Consider the following 18,013-nt stretch of genomic DNA (forward strand, 5'->3'; position numbering starts at 1 on the left):
GGGTGCTCAGTACTGGTAACTAGTGATGAGCGGGCACTACCATGCTCGGGTGCTCAGCACTAGTTACGAGTACTGAGCCCCCGAGCATGGTAGTGCCCGCTCATCACTAGTTACGAGTACTGAGCCCCTGAGCATGGTAGTGCCCGCTCATCACTAGTTACGAGTACCGAGCACCAGAGCATGGTAGTGCCCGCTCATCACTAGTTACGAGTACCGAGCACCCGAGCATGGTAGTGCCCGCTCATCACTAGTTACGAGTACTGAGCACCCGAGCATGGTAGTGCCCGCTCATCACTAGTTACCAGTACTGAGCACCTGAGCATGGTAGTGCCCGCTCATCACTAGTTACCAGTACTGAGCACCTGAGCATGGTAGTGCCCGCTCATCACTAGTTACGAGTACTGAGCCCCCGAGCATGGTAGTGCCCGCTCATCACTAGTTACCAGTACTGAGCACCTGAGCATGGTAGTGCCCGCTCATCACTAGTTACGAGTACTGAGCCCCCGAGCATGGTAGTGCCCGCTCATCACTAGTTACCAGTACTGAGCACCTGAGCATGGTAGTGCCCGCTCATCACTAGTTACGAGTACTGAGCCCCCGAGCATGGTAGTGCCCGCTGATTAGTAGTCATTACTAAGACCAATGATTGGCTGCTGCAGTCACATGACAAATCCAGGACCGGATTGCCAAATGAGGATTATATAGAATTATTATTACTTCTTACAATTTCTGCTGTTGGGACGGTTTTTAAATCACTCGGGAAACCCCTTTAAGCTTTATGAACTTGTGACTACAATCTTCCCTTTAAGGAATGGAGTTGAATGTCTTGGAAGTTCACGCCATTCTTCAGAGCTGGGGGCCTCTATTACAGACTTGCTCTCAGATTACAGACTGCTGCTCTGGATCGCAGGGACATAGATGGAGGGCAGATCTCTATCACATGTCCAGGCCGCTCTGCAGCAATGGGAGTCTAGACAGCACCACAGAGAGGGCTCTCATAGACTTCTCACAAGCACAGTACTCCAAGACGTCTGAGATCACATGTCAGGTCATGAAGGCGTCTCTCAGTAGGGTCCTGCTGCCTACCTGTGCCACCTCCACTCCAATAACACAGGCGTGGACCTGACTGACACCTCCACAAGTCATCCATAGGTCACAGAAAGCACTAAACTGCAAAATAAACCCAAAGAAGTCTACAGTTTACTGATATCACATCCAGAACCGCAGCTACTTTCCTGATCATTAGTCAATCAGCCCCTATAACAATAGCAATTATTAAATGTATGGATACATTTGCCTTATTATATCATTTTACAGCTTATATAGAGCAATAATAAGATTAACCACATAAATACATTACTTATCCTGTACTGATCCTGTTACCTCCTGTATTATACTCCAGAGCTGCACTCACTATTCTGCTGGTGCAGTCACTGTGTACATACATTACTTATCCTGTACTGATCCTGAGTTACCTCCTGTATTATACTCCAGAGCAGCATTCACTATTCTGCTGGTGTAGTCACTGTGTACATACATTACATTACTGATCCTGTACTGATCCTGAGTTACCTCCTGTATTATACTCCAGAGCTGCACTCACTATTCTGCTGATGAAGTCACTGTGTATATACATTGTATTACTTATCCTGCACTGATTCTGAGTTACCTCCTGTATTATACTCCAGAGCTGCACTCACTATTCTGCTGGTGCAGTCACTGTGTACATACATTACATTACTTATCCTGTACTCATCCCGAGTTACATCCTGTATTATACTCCAGAGCTGTACTCACTATTCTGCTGGTGCAGTCACTGTGTACATACATTACATTACTGATCCTGTACTGATCCCGAGTTACATCCTGTATTATACTCCAGAGCTGCACTCACTATTCTGCTGGTGGAGTCACTGTGTACATACATTACATTACTTATCCTGTACTCATCCCGAGTTACATCCTGTATTATACTCCAGAGCTGTACTCACTATTCTGCTGGTGCAGTCACTGTGTACATACATTACATTACTTATCCTGTACTGATCCCGAGTTACATCCTGTATTATACTCCAGAGCTGTACTCACTATTCTGCTGGTGCAGTCACTGTGTACATACATTACATTACTGATCCTGTACTGATCCCGAGTTACATCCTGTATTATACTCCAGAGCTGCACTCACTATTCTGCTGGTGCAGTCACTGTGTATATACATTATATTACTTATCCTGTACTGATCCTGAGTTACCTCCTGTATTACACTCCAGAGCTGCACTCACTATTCTGCTGGTGCAGTCACTGTGTACATCCTGCACTGATGCTGAGCTATAGCCTGTATTGTACTCCAGAGCTGCACTCACTGTTCTGCGGGTGGAATGGTCGTGTTCCAGGGCCTCACCTGTGCACTCAGAGAGCCCATTGTTCTGGATGTCAGGCACAATGACCTGGTGATCATGGAGGCGACTTAGGTAAACACAATCTACAGAAGGCTGTAAAGTTGTTGTGTAGTAATTCTATGGTTAATGAGTGTAGAACAGTAGATTACTCAGGGCCATGGGAGTGTCTTCCCCATTATAAGCAGGAGGTGCAGCTCATCTCCATGTGTATTTTATGACTCTTCTCCTGAGAAACAAGTGACTGCAGAACATATAGTAATCTGCTGCCAGGCATATTCAGGCACACTACAAGCACCAGCATGCCCTAACATCAGAATATCTCTACTGCAACATCCAGTGGCTTAGAAACACAGAATTCTGACAGCTAATGATGAACTACAAATCCCAGCCAGCCCTGCCACCTTTATCCTTATATTTCCTCTACAGAGGAGCAGTACAGGCAGTCTGTGCACCTCTGTGGCAGGTAAAGTGTTAATGGCCCAGCCTGTTCACATGCCAGCCTGCTCCTGCACAGGTTTATACATGCATGCCAGCCTGCTCCTGCACAGGTTTATACATGCATGCCAGCCTGCTCCTGCACAGGTTTATACATGCATGCCAGCCTGCTCCTGCACAGGTTTATACATGCATGGCATCATGTGAATGAACTCGGGAAAAGCCACAGGAGGGGCTGCATTTCTGCAGATCAGCCCCTCCCCCTCCCAGGGCTCTACCTGTGCCTATGGGATGAGCAGGTTACATTTTGTCATTCCCAGGGGGGAGTCTCAGCTGAAGAAAGTTTCCTGCGTGCAATACCCGCAGTGGCCACTGGGGGCTCCCTCCTCATTCTGCTGGGGTCGTGCCTGGATGTTCTCCCGTTGGAGAATGAATGTGCTCTGCTCTTAATTATTTGTAGTGAAGTTGCAGGAAGGGGCTGAGCAAGTCAAATCCCTCCAGAGCGGAGAGCAGGCAGTGACTTTCAGGGGGCTGGAAACACAGCTCTGGAATAAAAAGTGCAAGAGGACAGAAGTGAGCAGCAGCAGAGCCACAGAGCCGCAGCTTCATTATCTGCAGAACTCCCTCAGCCTTTGTGCAGGAGGATCGGAGCTGTGTGCAGCCCCCCAGACCCCACACTCGGCCCCAGACCCCCACACTCGCCCCCAGACCCCCGCACTCGCCCCCAGACCCCCACACTCGCCGGAGCCTTGGATTCTATCCTCTACATTCACTTTCCAAAAACTTTCCTAACTTTTTCTTTATGTGCAAACTCGGAATCTGATCTGGACGGACTTTGCTCCCTGGGATTGTCAACACAGGACAAAGTCACAGCTCCCAGTGCTGTCAGTGACTGAAAGCTGGATCTAAAGAAGATTGTCAACACTTGCTCCACCAGCATGCAGAACTACAAGTATGACAAGGCCATGGTGCCAGAGAGCAGGAATGGGGGCAGCAGCACTCTCAACAACAACAATGGCACTGGCAACTGCAAGAAGATCCTCCTCATCTTCCTGGATCTCTTCTGCCTCATAGTCGGTAAGTCCAGGCTTATGTTTCCCTTTAAACCCTTGGTGCTCGGGATAAAGCTTCAGGGCTGTCACTGTCCCCTGTAAGGACTCATACCTATGGGGTCACTTCTGTCTGGCAATTACTCCTCTGACATTGTGATACTATTATGTAAACATTAGAAGCGTTCTAACAAGTTACATTCTATCAAGTTATATTTTGCAATATTTTGTACATGCTTGCTTTATAGTTTGCATTGTATTATAATACATCTCTTTGCATTATTTGTGATTGCATTTTCTTATATTTTGCATTATTTTCTTATATATAGATTTTTTGGCATTATTTCACTTTCTTCTTTTTGCATCATTCTGTGTTTGCATTTTCTTTTTTATACATATATATATAATATAAAAAAAAATGTTCGTTTTAATTTCTATTTTTTCATTTATTATTGCACTTTCTTCTATTTGCATCACTCTGGGTTTTGTATTCACCCACACACACACTTTTTTTTATGTTTCTGCATTATTGCACTTTCTTATATTTTGCATTCTGTGCTTGCATTTTATTTTATATTATATATTTTTTTTTCTATTTTGTCATGTATTATTGCACTTTCTTCTATTTGCATCACTATGTGTTTGCATTTACACACACATACATTTTTTTTAATTTTTTTGCATTATTGCACTTTCTTCTACATTGCATCATCATCATGTTTGCATTTTCTTTTATAATGTCTATATATATATATATATATATTATTTTTCCTTCATTTATTATTGCACTTTCTTCTATATGCATCACTCTGTCTTTGCATTTACACACACATACACACATTTATTTTTTTATTTTTTTTGCATTATTACATTATTATTGCACTTTCTTCTATTTTGCACATTCTGTGTTTGCATTTTCTAATATTTTTTGCATTATTTGTAATTGCACTTTCTTCTAATTTGCATCATTTTGTCTTTGCATTTTGCAGAACATTATACTTCCCTATTACAGAGCAGTCCCCAGTTTATACATAAGCCTGAAGCCCCTCTGCCCCCTCTCTTGTTTCACTTTATACACACTATTTACTTTTTTTCATTCCGCTTCACATTTTCAGGATATTTTTTGTTAGGAAAAAGTGATGTGTAAGATTGTATCCTGCCTGCTCCACTTCTGTAAACCTCATATTACTGGTGCCTGGTGGATGTGTAGTGTTGAGTTTCACTTATGGTGTAAATCTTCATGGCAAAAAAAAAGAAAGTGTGTCATTAATATGTGGAAAGCAAACAAGTAGATCCAGGTTTACTTGTTTTATTTCCTATTTTGAAAGTTCCAATAAAATTGCAGGGCTCAATAAATGGATGTGGTGTGAGTAGATGGATTTGCACTCGAGCAGAACTGCAACTCCCAGCATGCCATGACCAGGTTGTATATGGTTCTCATTATAGGAGTGCGTGTTTGGATTGTAGTTTTTGCTATATAAACCATAGGGATGGAGTTGTACACACTAGTGTGTGGTCCTGGAGATTGCAGCCGCAGCCCCTATAGATTGTATATGGAGAGGTACATGATCTTCCCCAGCAGCTGGTGCCTGTATGGTGGTAGGGGCTGTTATGGCATCGCCTGGCTCCCTGCAGGAATGGGATCTCTGTCCTGGCAGGACTGGTTCAGTCTTATCAGATTTAAGAGAAATCCTTTCAATATCTTCAAAGGAAACCCCTTGTGCCTTTCTTCTGTGCTCTGAATTCTCCACATTGCATTCTGCAATCACTGATGTATGACTTTTCCTCCACTCAGCTGTACAGCTCTGAAATGATTTTCCAAAACCACAATTAGATGCCCCCTCCTCCTTCCAGTGTAAATTCTGCAGCTTACTGTGGGCTGTAACTTGATAACTTGGAGTAAGGAGAGGCGCCGGGTCCACAGTCACTTACTACAGCAGATATATGATCATTACATTATCATTGCTCAGGAGTCAACTATCGCCATATGCCGCTCCTTTAAGAGCATCCTCAGTAGTGACTAATGTCCCACTCACCCTGACCATAAGAGCAGCCGCAGTGACTTGTCTCCTAAGGTCATGGCTTCCACATATTGTAGTGACTTGTCTCCTAAGGTCATGGCTTGCACGTATTGTATTGATTTGCTGTAAGACCAAGACTTGCACATATTGCAGTGACTTGTCCCCTAAGACCAAGACTTGCACATATTGCAGTGACTTGTCCCCTAAGACCAAGACTTGCACATATTGCAGTGACTTGGCTCCTAAGATCATGGTTTGCACATATTGCAGTGACTTGTCCCCTAAGACCAAGACTTGCACATATTGCAGTGACTTGTACCCTAAGTTTATGGCTTGAACTTATTGCAGTGACTTGTCCTCTAAGGTCATGGCTTGCACATATTGCAGTGACTTGTCACCTAAGGTCAAGGTTTGGACATATTGCAGTGACTTGTCACCTAAGGTCAAGGTTTGGACATATTGCAGTGACTTGTCCCCTAAGGTCAAGGTTTGCACATTTTGCAATGACTTGTCCCCTAAGATCATGGCTTGCACATATTGCGGTGACTTGTCCCCTAAGGTCAAAGTTTGGACATATTGCAGTGACTTGTCTCCTAAGGTCATGGCTCGCACATATTGCAGTGACTTGTCCCCTAAGGTCATGGCTTGCACATATTGCAGTGACTAGTCCCCTAAGATCATGGCTTGCACATATTGGTGACTTGGCTCTACAGCTGAGCTGCATGTCAACAATAGAGTAAGTTGCCTGTCAATGGTAGATGTTTAAAGTTGACTTAAAGGGTCTCTAAAGCTGAGCTGAATCCATAAATCACTATATAATTGACATCTGGTTTGCATTGTATTCCATGTAACTGAGAATGCTTGGGGATTGGATAGCATTAGGTCCTTTAAACTTCGTAAGCGCCCCCCTTGATATACGGTCTAGGTTGGCTCGGGTCCATCCCGTATAGTTGAGATCTCATTTTCTTTCTGTCATTGCTGGTGTAAGCTGTGTGAATGATTAGGAAGGCTTGTGTTACAAGTATTGGTGCAGATTGCAAAATTTTTATGCCTTTCGATAAGCCCTGCTGGGCTACAGAGACATTACGACTGAGCCTGGCCTCCGTACTCCGGCGTAGACCATTGACTTCATAGGCTTGTTGATACTATCATCAATGCACTGTCCTGCAGATTACAGGCACTGAATCCAGATAAGAATATCATGAGAGGAGATAAGACTTGGCAGGTTTACTTGACGTTTGCACTGTAAACGTTCCAAATATAGGAGCTAATCCCAAAATGCCCCAGCTAATCTCCCACCATAATCCTCAGATTATTGCCAGATCCGTTTTATGTTGTGGTTTTGTGGTTTGATTTTAGTTATTTAGTGTTTTGCACTCTCGGTACTCTATATACATGGTGGACGGAGGGGCTTACGCCGTGAGATCTATGGTAAATCTTGCATTTGAGTGTAGGTCACGATACTCCTGGGAGGACACTTTAATCTCACAGGACTCTCCTTTTAATGCTGCCAGCTAGGAAATTCGATGTCCTTATGCTCTCTGCAAGGAACAGCTATTGTATGACACTGTGCAGACGCCTCCAGACAATGCTAATGTTGACTGGTAATTGCGATCTGGAAGAAGATGTTGACAATCTTGGCAACTGGGGAGTATTGATTAAATAAAAGCTTTATACGGTGGGACTAAGAAATGTGCAGTGTTGAAGAACAGATGCAATTTAGCCTGTTGGATTTTGGGTCGTGACATCAATAGCTGCTCTAGATTGCTTCCTTAAGTGCTTTACCCAAGAACTCACCATTGACCATGTTTACCCAAGAACTCACAATTGACCATCTTTACACAAGAACCCACCATTGACTGTCTTTACCCAAGAACCCACCATTGACCGTCTTTACCCAAGGACCCACCATTGACCATCTTTACCCAAGAACCCACCATTGACCGTCTTTACCCAAGAACCCACCATTGACCGTCTTTACCCAACAACCCATTATCAACCGTCTTTACCCAAGAACCCACCATTTACCGTCTTTACCCAAGAACCCACCATTGACCGTCTTTACCCAAGAACTCACCATTGACCATGTTTACCCAAGAACTCACAATTGACCATCTTTACCCAAGAACCCACCATTGACCGTCTTTACCCAAGAACCAACCATTGACCGTCTTTACCCAAGAACCCACCATTGACCGTCTTTACCCAACAACCCATTATCAACTGTTTTTACCCAAGAACCCACCATTGACCGTCTTTACCCGAGAACCCACCATTGACCGTCTTTACCCAAGAACCCACCATTGACCGTCTTTACCCAAGAACCCACCATTGACCGTCTTTACCCAAGAACTCACCATCGACAGTCTTTACCCAAGAACCCACCATTGAGCATCTTTATCCAAGAACCCAACATTGATCGTCTTTATCCAATAACGCATCATTGACTGTCTTTATCCAAGAATCCACCATTGACCGTCTTTACCCAAGAACCCACCATTGACCGTCTTTACCCAGGAACCCACCATTGACCATTTTTACCCAAGAACCCACCATTGACCGTCTTTACCCAGGAACCCACCATTGACCGTCTTTACCCAAGAACCCACCATTTACCGTCTTTACCCAAGAACCCACCATTGACCGTCTTTACCCAAGAACTCACCATTGACCATGTTTACCCAAGAACTCACAATTGACCATCTTTACCCAAGAACCCACCATTGACCGTCTTTACCCAAGAACCAACCATTGACCGTCTTTACCCAAGAACCCACCATTGACCGTCTTTACCCAACAACCCATTATCAACTGTTTTTACCCAAGAACCCACCATTGACCGTCTTTACCCGAGAACCCACCATTGACCGTCTTTACCCAAGAACCCACCATTGACCGTCTTTACCCAAGAACCCACCATTGACCGTCTTTACCCAAGAACTCACCATCGACAGTCTTTACCCAAGAACCCACCATTGAGCATCTTTATCCAAGAACCCAACATTGATCGTCTTTATCCAATAACGCATCATTGACTGTCTTTATCCAAGAATCCACCATTGACCGTCTTTACCCAAGAACCCACCATTGACCGTCTTTACCCAGGAACCCACCATTGACCATTTTTACCCAAGAACCCACCATTGACCGTCTTTACCCAGGAACCCACCATTGACCGTCTTTACCCAAGAACCCATCAGTGACCGTTTTTACCCAAGAACCCACCATTGACCGTCTTTACCCAAGAACCCACCATTGATCGTCTTTACTCAAGAACCCACCATTGACCGTCGTTACCCAAGAACCCACCATTGACCGTCTTTACCCAAGAACCCACCATTGACCGTCGTTACCCAAGAACCCACCATTGACCGTCTTTACCCAAGAACCCACCATTGACCGTCTTTACTTAAGAACCCAACATTGATCGTCTTTATCCAATAACGCATCATTGACTGTCTTTATCCAAGAATCCACCATTGACTGTCTTTACCCAAGAGCCCACCATCGAGTGTCCCATTTTCTAGGAAGCCAGTTAATCCAAAAATACTTTTTGAGTGTGGAAAGGAACCCAAGTGAACATGTGCACAGCATACAGACTCATCATAGTGGTTGCTCTTGACTGGATTCTGACTTAACCCTAGTTCAATGATGGACTTGTATTTACTTCTGTGAGGACTTTGATCTCCAGGTGACCATCTGAAAACTTGAGATTCTGCCTACAAGTTTCTGGTTCCTACCTTTTCATAATATGCTGTATTTCGAGTCACATGTGTAAAGGCTAAATCCATAAATCTAGAAGCATAGACATTGGCTGTCAACTAGATGTTTGCTTTGTCAGGGGGTGGCAAACATTTCATTAGTGACTTCTGATCCTCCTTATTGCAAAATTCCACAGAGTGACCCAGAGGGAGTCATCTATCTTGTCTGACGTTTTTTCTTATGTTGTGCCCCCAACTGCTCCAGGACACGGTGCAGAGATATGGAGTAAAAATTACCATTCAGTGTGTGCCGCGTTTACTGTAAACCGTGGAAAATAGTCAATTTGTCCTGCATGGATAAATTGCTGCTGCCCCCTAATTATTATCATTATGCTCAGTTTCATCTGACGCCCTGTCACACTGGAACGCCTTGACAATAGCTCCAATAACGACTATTCTGCATCATAAAGAACCTGCACGAAGCAAAACATTAGCCTCATTACCATGACAAATTGCACTGGTTGTCTTGTAGTATCAGCCATGGTGGAGTTTCTTCATGGATCACCATGAATGTTGTTGAACTTCTCCATTAACATATAAACCATGGTAAATCAACACTCATAGGAAGATAGTCTGACCCATTGATAGGTTTCATTAGTATGCGATACTCTTTATTTGTCTTGATGAGGTTGGAGGTTGCTAGGATAAGCTGGAAGGCATCTCAGATACTTCCCAGGGCTAGCATTCCCTGTCTGCCTGATATGCATTACCTTGAACACAAATGACTGAAAACTGTGGGCAGAACCCACCATCTGGTCATTGTGAGGTTATGTAGAGTGGTACGGCTGTGTACAGTCAGTAGACCTAAGCACTTTGGTTGTCTGACCCCACAAAGACTATCAAGAAGGTTTCTTTGAGGAACACCACGTGTCTGCAGCGTCTGTCTTCATTATGAGTTATTGACAACAGTAAATATGTCTTGGCTTTTCTTAAAAATGTGCTCATACTGTTTATAAGAGATGCCTACTAAGAGTAGTGGTTGACAGTACATGTTAGAAGACAACCTAGATAAGAAGCAGGGTTTCCACTCAACTCCAATTAATGTGGATGAAGTTGAGGGCAGAGCCCACCATCTGGACACTGAGAGGTGAACTGAAGGTTACGTTGGCTGGTACGGCTCTGCACCGTCAATGAAGACCTCACCTTGGTCTCCTTACCTCTTCGAGAAGCTCCACGTTGCAGCAGAAGCCAACGTTTACTTAATGAATGATTGACAGGTGCAAACACTTCTGGGCTTTCCGTAAGAAATGCGGTGGTAGGATTTACAAGAGGACTTTCTTCATCCTTCATTTTCCATGGTCTTAGATGGTATCATAAACTAGAAGGTGGTAGGAAAATCCCAAGTATTTCACCAATGTGCCGGACACCAGATTGGAGTAATTTAACCCACCCAGTTAATAATATTTACAGAAAAGTTTCTTATTCCTGTCTTGCTACAGTGGAAGAGGTTTCAGCACCATCTGGAATAACTTTAGAGAACTTGGAGGCGGGGGGGGGGTTAACTCTTCGTCCACCACTGTTGCCTATATAATTTTTTTCTACCCCCGTCCACCTCTTTGTGGCCCCAGTTGGGTCATTTAGGGACCCTGCAAATATAATAAACCTGAACACGTCTGTTATGTGGGTACAAACCAAATGGGAAATGTATACTTTCCCGGAAACTCCCCATGAAACAGCAGGTAACATGCAATCCTCCTTTTGTGGTTAAGTTTTTCATGAAAAATTTAAGTTACTTCTGACTTATTTTTTCTTAATTAGTCTCCTTTTTTTTGATGGAAACTAGATCTCCCTGTTGGCCTTTTATAGGGGAAACAGGGGAGGGGGCTTCATGCTCCACAGACAGACCTGATGGGGTCTGGAAACTTACAGTACGGTGATATATATGTGTCTGTTAGCATTTTTTTTTCTCTAGAAGGTTTCTGGTCCTTAACTTTTTGGAAATATTAATCCTTTAGCGCTGAGCGTGAAGCCTTTGATCTCAGCCTTGACGTAGGAGATTCCTAAAAATGGAATCAGATCTGTAGCTTTGAAGGTGACCTTGAGCCGGTCATATGATTCCTCATAGGGACAGATCTGTAGCAGATCCAGAATGTGCGCACTTATAGATTGGCGTCCACCTGCTGCCCCCAATCTGCCATGTAGACCCTAATAGCTCTGACATATCGTTTATATCTATGGAAGGAGGATAATCCTAAACCCCCGTGATTAATTTGTAAATCCGTGCAGATTTAAGTTTATTTTTTTGTTTTTTCAAAGTAATGAAAATTTTTGCATTCTAGCGCCACCTAGTGGCAATTTTATTTTGAAAAAGAAAAAAAATGTAATTACTTATTGAAAATATTTGCGTTTTAACGCCACCTAGTGGCAATTTTATTGTTAAAAATACGTGATTACTTAATGAAAATATTTGCATTTTGGCGCCTCCTGGTGGCAATTTTATTTTGAAAAAAAAAAAAGTGATTACTTAATAAAAATATTTGCATTCTAGCACCATCTAGTGGCCATTTTATTTTTGAAAAAAAACCCAAACAAATAAACATGATTACTTAATGAAAATATTTGCATTATAGTACCACCTAGCAGCAATTTTATTTGAAAAAAAATCAAAAAAAACAAAACAAAATTTGAGTACTTAATAAAAATATTTGCATTCTAGCACCACCTAGCAGCAATTTTATTTTGAAAAAAAAACAAAAACGTGATTACTTAATGAAAATATTTGCATTCTAGCGCCACCTAGTGGCAATTTTATTTTGAAAAAAAACCATGATTGCTTAAGGTTACCGTCAGGGTCAGGGCTGCTGATTTACTGATGGCTTCAGGCAGTATTTCCTTTATAGGATCCTTTATGGTTGAAGTGTGAGTCTCAAGTGTCGGAGTGGGCGTCTGTGGTGAACTCCTGTAAATTCAGATTCCTGTAACTGCTGCTTTAAAAGGTTATTATTAAGTGTAGGCCGGGACATGGAGCATTAGATGATTAGAAAAAAATCACTTTGCTGCAATTTATTTAATGCCTTTGGCTACGAAAATGAGGAAAATTGAGTCAAGAAAGGCAAAATTTGGAAATTTGGAAAAGGAATTTTATTATTTTTTTTATTATGAGAGTTTTGCACCCAGGAATACAAAAAATAGAAAAGGCCGATTCCAGAGGATATAGTTAGTGTGTATTCTCCGTTTTTTAGTGGAAATATAATTAGTGCCATTGTCACTCTGACTGTTTGTGGGTTTCGAGGTCAGTTACTAATTAACTTTAAGATAAAGCCTGAGAATGAAAAGTGGAGGATGGAGGCAATGTGCGGGCGGAGGATGGAGGCAATGTGCGGGCGAGGATGGAGGCAATGGACAGGCGGAGGATGGAGGCAATGTGCGGGCGGAGGATGGAGGCAATGTGCGGGCGAGGATGGAGGCAATGGACAGGCGGAGGATGGAGGCAATGTGCGGGCGGAGGATGGAGGCAATGTGCGGGCGAGGATGGAGGCAATGGACAGGCGGAGGATGGAGGCAATGTGCGGGCGGAGGATGGAGGCAATGTGCAGGCGAGGATGGAGGCAATGGACAGGCGGAGGATGGAGGCAATGTGCGGGCGGAGGATGGAGGCGATGTGCGGGCGAGGATGGAGGCAATGGACAGGCGGAGGATGGAGGCAATGGACAGGCGGAGGATGGAGGCAATGTGCGGGCGGAGGATGGAGGCAATGTGCGGGCGAGGATGGAGGCAATGGACAGGCGGAGGATGGAGGCAATGTGCGGGCGGAGGATGGAGGCAATGTGCGGGCGAGGATGGAGGCAATGGACAGGCGGAGGATGGAGGCAATGTGCGGGCGGAGGATGGAGGCAATGTGCGGGCGAGGATGGAGGCAATGGACAGGCGGAGGATGGAGGCAATGTGCGGGCGAGGATGGAGGCAATGTGCGGGCGAGGATGGAGGCAATGTGCGGGCGAGGATGGAGGCAATGTGCGGGCGGAGGATGGAGGCAATGTGCGGGCGGAGGATGGAGGCGATGTGCGGGCGAGGATGGAGGAAATGTGCGGGCGAGGATGGAGGCAATGTGCGGGCGAGGATGGAGGCAATGTGCGGGCGAGGATGGAGGCAATGTGCGGGCGGAGGATGGAGGCAATGTGCGGGCGGAGGATGGAGGCAATGTGCGGGCGGAGGATGGAGGCAATGTGCGGGCGGAGGATGGAGGCAATGTGCGGGCGGAGGATGGAGGCAATGTGCGGGCGGAGGATGGAGGCAATGTGCGGGCGGAGGATGGAGGCAATGTGCGGGCGGAGGATGGAGGCAATGTGCGGGCGGAGGATGGAGGCAATGTGCGGGCGGAGGATGGAGGCAATGTGCGGGCGGAGGATGGAGGCAATGTGCGGGCGGAGGATGGAGGCAATGTGCGGGCGGAGGATGGAGGCAATGTGCGGGCGGAGGATGGAGGCAATGTGCGGGCGGAGGATGGAGGCAATGTGCGGGCGGAGGATGGAGGCAATGGGCGGGCGGAGGATGGAGGCAATGGGCGGGCGGAGGATGGAGGCAATGGGCGGGCGGAGGATGGAGGCAATGGGCGGGCGGAGGATGGAGGCAATGGGCAGGCGGAGGATGGAGGCAATGGGCAGGCGGAGGATGGAGGCAATGGGCAGGCGGAGGATGGAGGCAATGGGCAGGCGGAGGATGGAGGCAATGGGCAGGCGGAGGATGGAGGCAATGGGCAAGTGGAGGATGGAGGCAATGGGCAGGCGGAGGATGGAGGCAATGTACAGGCGTAAGCCGGGGTCAAAGTCTTCTCACAGCCGATACGGGATTTGGCGCACTTTTCAGCTGCCGGTCACCGCTAATAGAAATGTACATAAGCCAGGGCCAAACGTATATATGTCTATCGGATTTTTCACCACCAATTATGGTGACTATGTCTGGTGCGCTTGGAGCACCCCGTCCTGTCCGAGCAATGTCCACTTTTCAAAAAGTTGGCGATGCCGGTCGATCATAGCGTGAAAACCTCACAAGTCACTTTCTTTTTTTACACAACTCTTAGTTTACTATTTGTAGCAGTTTTACATTAGACTTTTGGGGAAGACGCCATGATGAATCCGCTCCATAGCAGCTTAATGCGCTATAATGATGAGCTTAATGAGAGATTTAAGGACACGTAACCGTGAGATTCCGCAGCAGGAATTCCCTTTTTTAGCTTTTAACTTTTTTATGGCTCTTTTTTAGAGATGGAGAGATGTCTTTTCTTCTTCTTCTTGTTGCTCTTCAGTTACGTAAGACCTAGACATAGCTTGTTTCTGTAATGGGCGATGGGGTGTCCAAGTGTGGGGTAAAAAAAAATCTGAGAAATGTTTATTCCCTTATGTCACTTGCCAGGGTCCCTTATGAAAGTCACCTCCCTCCTCGTAGGTTGGCCAGACCTGACTGCAGAGGCTTTAGGTGCCAAGATTAAGGCCTCTTTCACACTGCGTTCCGATCACCATTCAGTGGTCCCATGGGGCTTCCGTCTGAACCCTTGCAAAACGGGTTTCGGATATATGCGCCAACGGGGCCATTGACTACTACATTAGGATGTCTGCCTCCGGAAAGCGTATTCTCCCAAATATGATGCACGACACAGCACACGGTAACTCCGTCTGCACCATTATTGTCAATGGCCCTGTCGGCACATACATCCAAAACCCATTTTGCAGGGGTGTTCGGATGGAAGCTTCGACGGGACCACTGAACGGAGTTCGAAACGCAATGTAAGGCTATGTTCATATGGAAAGCTGAATTTATCAATCTGCCAGTTTCTGATGTGACTGGCTCTGGATAGGTGCATGCACTTGTCCGGTCCGTAAACCTATTCTGAGCTGCGCTTTACTTTTTGCTGCGCTGATGTCCTGAAACGGGCCTGTAATCGCTCCAGCAAATCTCTGGCGTCTGTGGTGATTACCTTGTCAGACAGCCCCTTTAAAAAAATCAGGATGCCATCGCTCTTAGTGGCCAACAATAACCCAACTTTGGTTGTATTGTTGCCCAACCGAAGACGCAAGTTGCAAACTTTTGAAAAGTTTTCAAAAAGTTTCCGAAAGTTTGTACAACCAGATATACTCACACCCAGCAGTTATATCTACCTATCGCCTTATACATTGGTGAAAAAAGTCTAAAGTCATTGTGTAGCCAATATCGTCCAAGTATTGAATGGATCCATATCGGAGAATCGTAAACCTCATCGTTTTCATGGAGGCGCCGTCTTAGAACCTCCTCGTTGCCGAAAAGTCCCATCTCTTTGTGCCGCCTGTCTGCGCTCATTCGCTGTGACTCCGTTGTCTTGTGTCGCCATCTACCTTTTTTCGTCCCTTCCTTCCTGTCATCTATTTGATTAGGAAATCAAGACGAGCGGAGTGGGGGCCGGGAACAATGCCCCTTTCAACTGCCTGATCTAATTTAGTATCTTTGAGAAGTGAATACAGCCTTGTACTATGCGTTTCACCCGGCCATAGAAATGTCTCTGTGAATGCCAATTCATGCCGTACATAACTCCGAGAGGAGCCAAATGGCCGTTATTTTTTTCCCACCAATTCTATTGAAAGGTTTGCACAATGGACATTGTTTCAGGGCCGTCTCCTCGGCAACTGCCATTGATGTCCAATCGTACATCTCAGTCTGGATAATCCGTTATATCGCCCCTCATAAATAATCCAGAAGAAGCGATCCAAAAAGTAGAGGATGGATCAAAATGTATCAAGAAGTAACACCTTGGGTCGGTCACCGGTCGTGTTACTGACATGATTCTCATGGTTGGAGCTGAATTATTATTAATTGATACTTTGTAACCTGTTTGTCACGTTGTGTTCAGACTTGCACTGAAAGTGAGGATCTCTGGGTCCTTAAATTACACAGCGTCGTTTTATGAGCTCTGGCTCTAGTAGGAGCGTGAAAGCAGTATTTAGTGAAAGGGCTGAGCTTTGTGGAGCAGGTTGAATGCGCCCCTGGCCCATTGTCAAAGACCTATTCACATGGAGGCTTTAGCTGAATGGTGCAGTGATTAACATGGGAGACAGTATCTGCCGTGCTGCTGATCAGAGCACTGGACGGGGCGGTATAGTGAGGGAGAGGGGGCGGTATACCGAGGGGGACGCAATGAGAAGGGAACGAAAATCAGGCTCCGTAGAGTAGAGTATGACTGTTATGGTCATGATAAGGGTTGTCGTGTTCTATAACATTAATAATTGTCACGTTGGAGGTCGTGGTGGTCTATGTATAGTACAACGGTATGGTGGTGGTTGGGGGTTGTATATATAATAATATCCTATTGCAAATATAAAAAATAGTAGTGTTCCATGTATAAAGTATGATAGAATTATGTTATTTATGTTGGCGGTTGTAGTCGTCTACGTGTACATACATTTGCTGCTAAAAGTTTTGAGACTGACACAAATTTTGGTTTTCACAAAGTTTACTGCTTAATTTTCATTTTGGCAATTTGCAGTAACTCTAGAGTGTTATGACGAGTGATTAGATGAATGGCAAAAAAAATTCTAAATCATTCCTTGCCATGAAAGTTAATAGAGTCCCAAAAAAAGCTATTCAATCAGAGAGATTCAGTTGCTGTCAAGAAGGCTTCAAGGTGCCGAAAAAGTCTGGCAAGTGCCTTGACGGTCTTCTAAAGAGGATTTACATACAGGAACAGTTCAACACCAGTGCAGAGCTTGCTCAGGAATGGCAGCAGGCACCAGTGCAGAGCTTGCTCAGGAATGGCAGCAGGCACCAGTGCATAGCTTGCTCAGGAATGGCAGCAGGCACTAGTCATGCAGTGTCAGACAAGTTAGTGCACATACATGCACTGCGTCCTGCCGCTGGGTGCGGGCAGGATGCATAAACTGAGGCGCCTGGAAAGAATTCCCCACTTACCTGTCCCCACTGCCTGACACAGATATGGCGGCTTCCTTTACCACTGCTCTTTCATGGCGGCTTCCTTCACCACTGCTCCTCCATGGCAGCTTTCTTCACCACTGTTCCTCCATGGCGGCTTCCTTCACCACTGCTCCTCCATGGCAGCTTTCTTCACCACTGTTCCTCCATGGCGGCTTCCTTCACCACTGTTCCTCCATGGCAGCTTCCTTCACCACTACCCCTCCATGGCGGCTTCCTTCACCACTTCTCCTCCATGGCGTCTTCCTTCACCACTGCTCCTCCATGGCGTCTTCCTTCACCACTGCTCCTCCATGGCGTCTTCCTTCACCACTGCTCCTACATGGTGGCTTCCTTCACCCCTGCTCCTACATGGTGGCTTCCTTCACCACTGCTACTCCATGGCAGCTTCCTTCACCACTACTCCTCCATGGCGGCTTCCTTCACCACTGCTGCTCTATGGTGGCTTCCTT

General features: G+C 45.5%; 1 protein-coding gene across 2 annotated transcripts in view; it reads left to right on the forward strand.

Moving 5' to 3' along the window:
• Positions 1 to 3,274: 3,274 nt before the first annotated feature.
• PLPP3 (phospholipid phosphatase 3) overlaps positions 3,275 to 18,013 on the forward strand; it is a 74,219-nt gene continuing 59,480 nt past the window's right edge. The window contains exon 1 of one of the 2 annotated variants that reach the window (XM_075320428.1): positions 3,275 to 3,911. In XM_075320428.1, the coding sequence (XP_075176543.1) occupies positions 3,773 to 3,911 (139 nt within the window). In that variant the 5' untranslated portion in view covers positions 3,275 to 3,772. The remainder of the gene's footprint in view (positions 3,912 to 18,013) is intronic. The other variant, XM_075320427.1, reaches the window with a different exon arrangement.

Source organism: Anomaloglossus baeobatrachus, chromosome 8 (genome assembly GCF_048569485.1).
Source record: "Anomaloglossus baeobatrachus isolate aAnoBae1 chromosome 8, aAnoBae1.hap1, whole genome shotgun sequence".
NCBI classification, from domain to species: Eukaryota; Metazoa; Chordata; class Amphibia; order Anura; family Aromobatidae; genus Anomaloglossus; species Anomaloglossus baeobatrachus.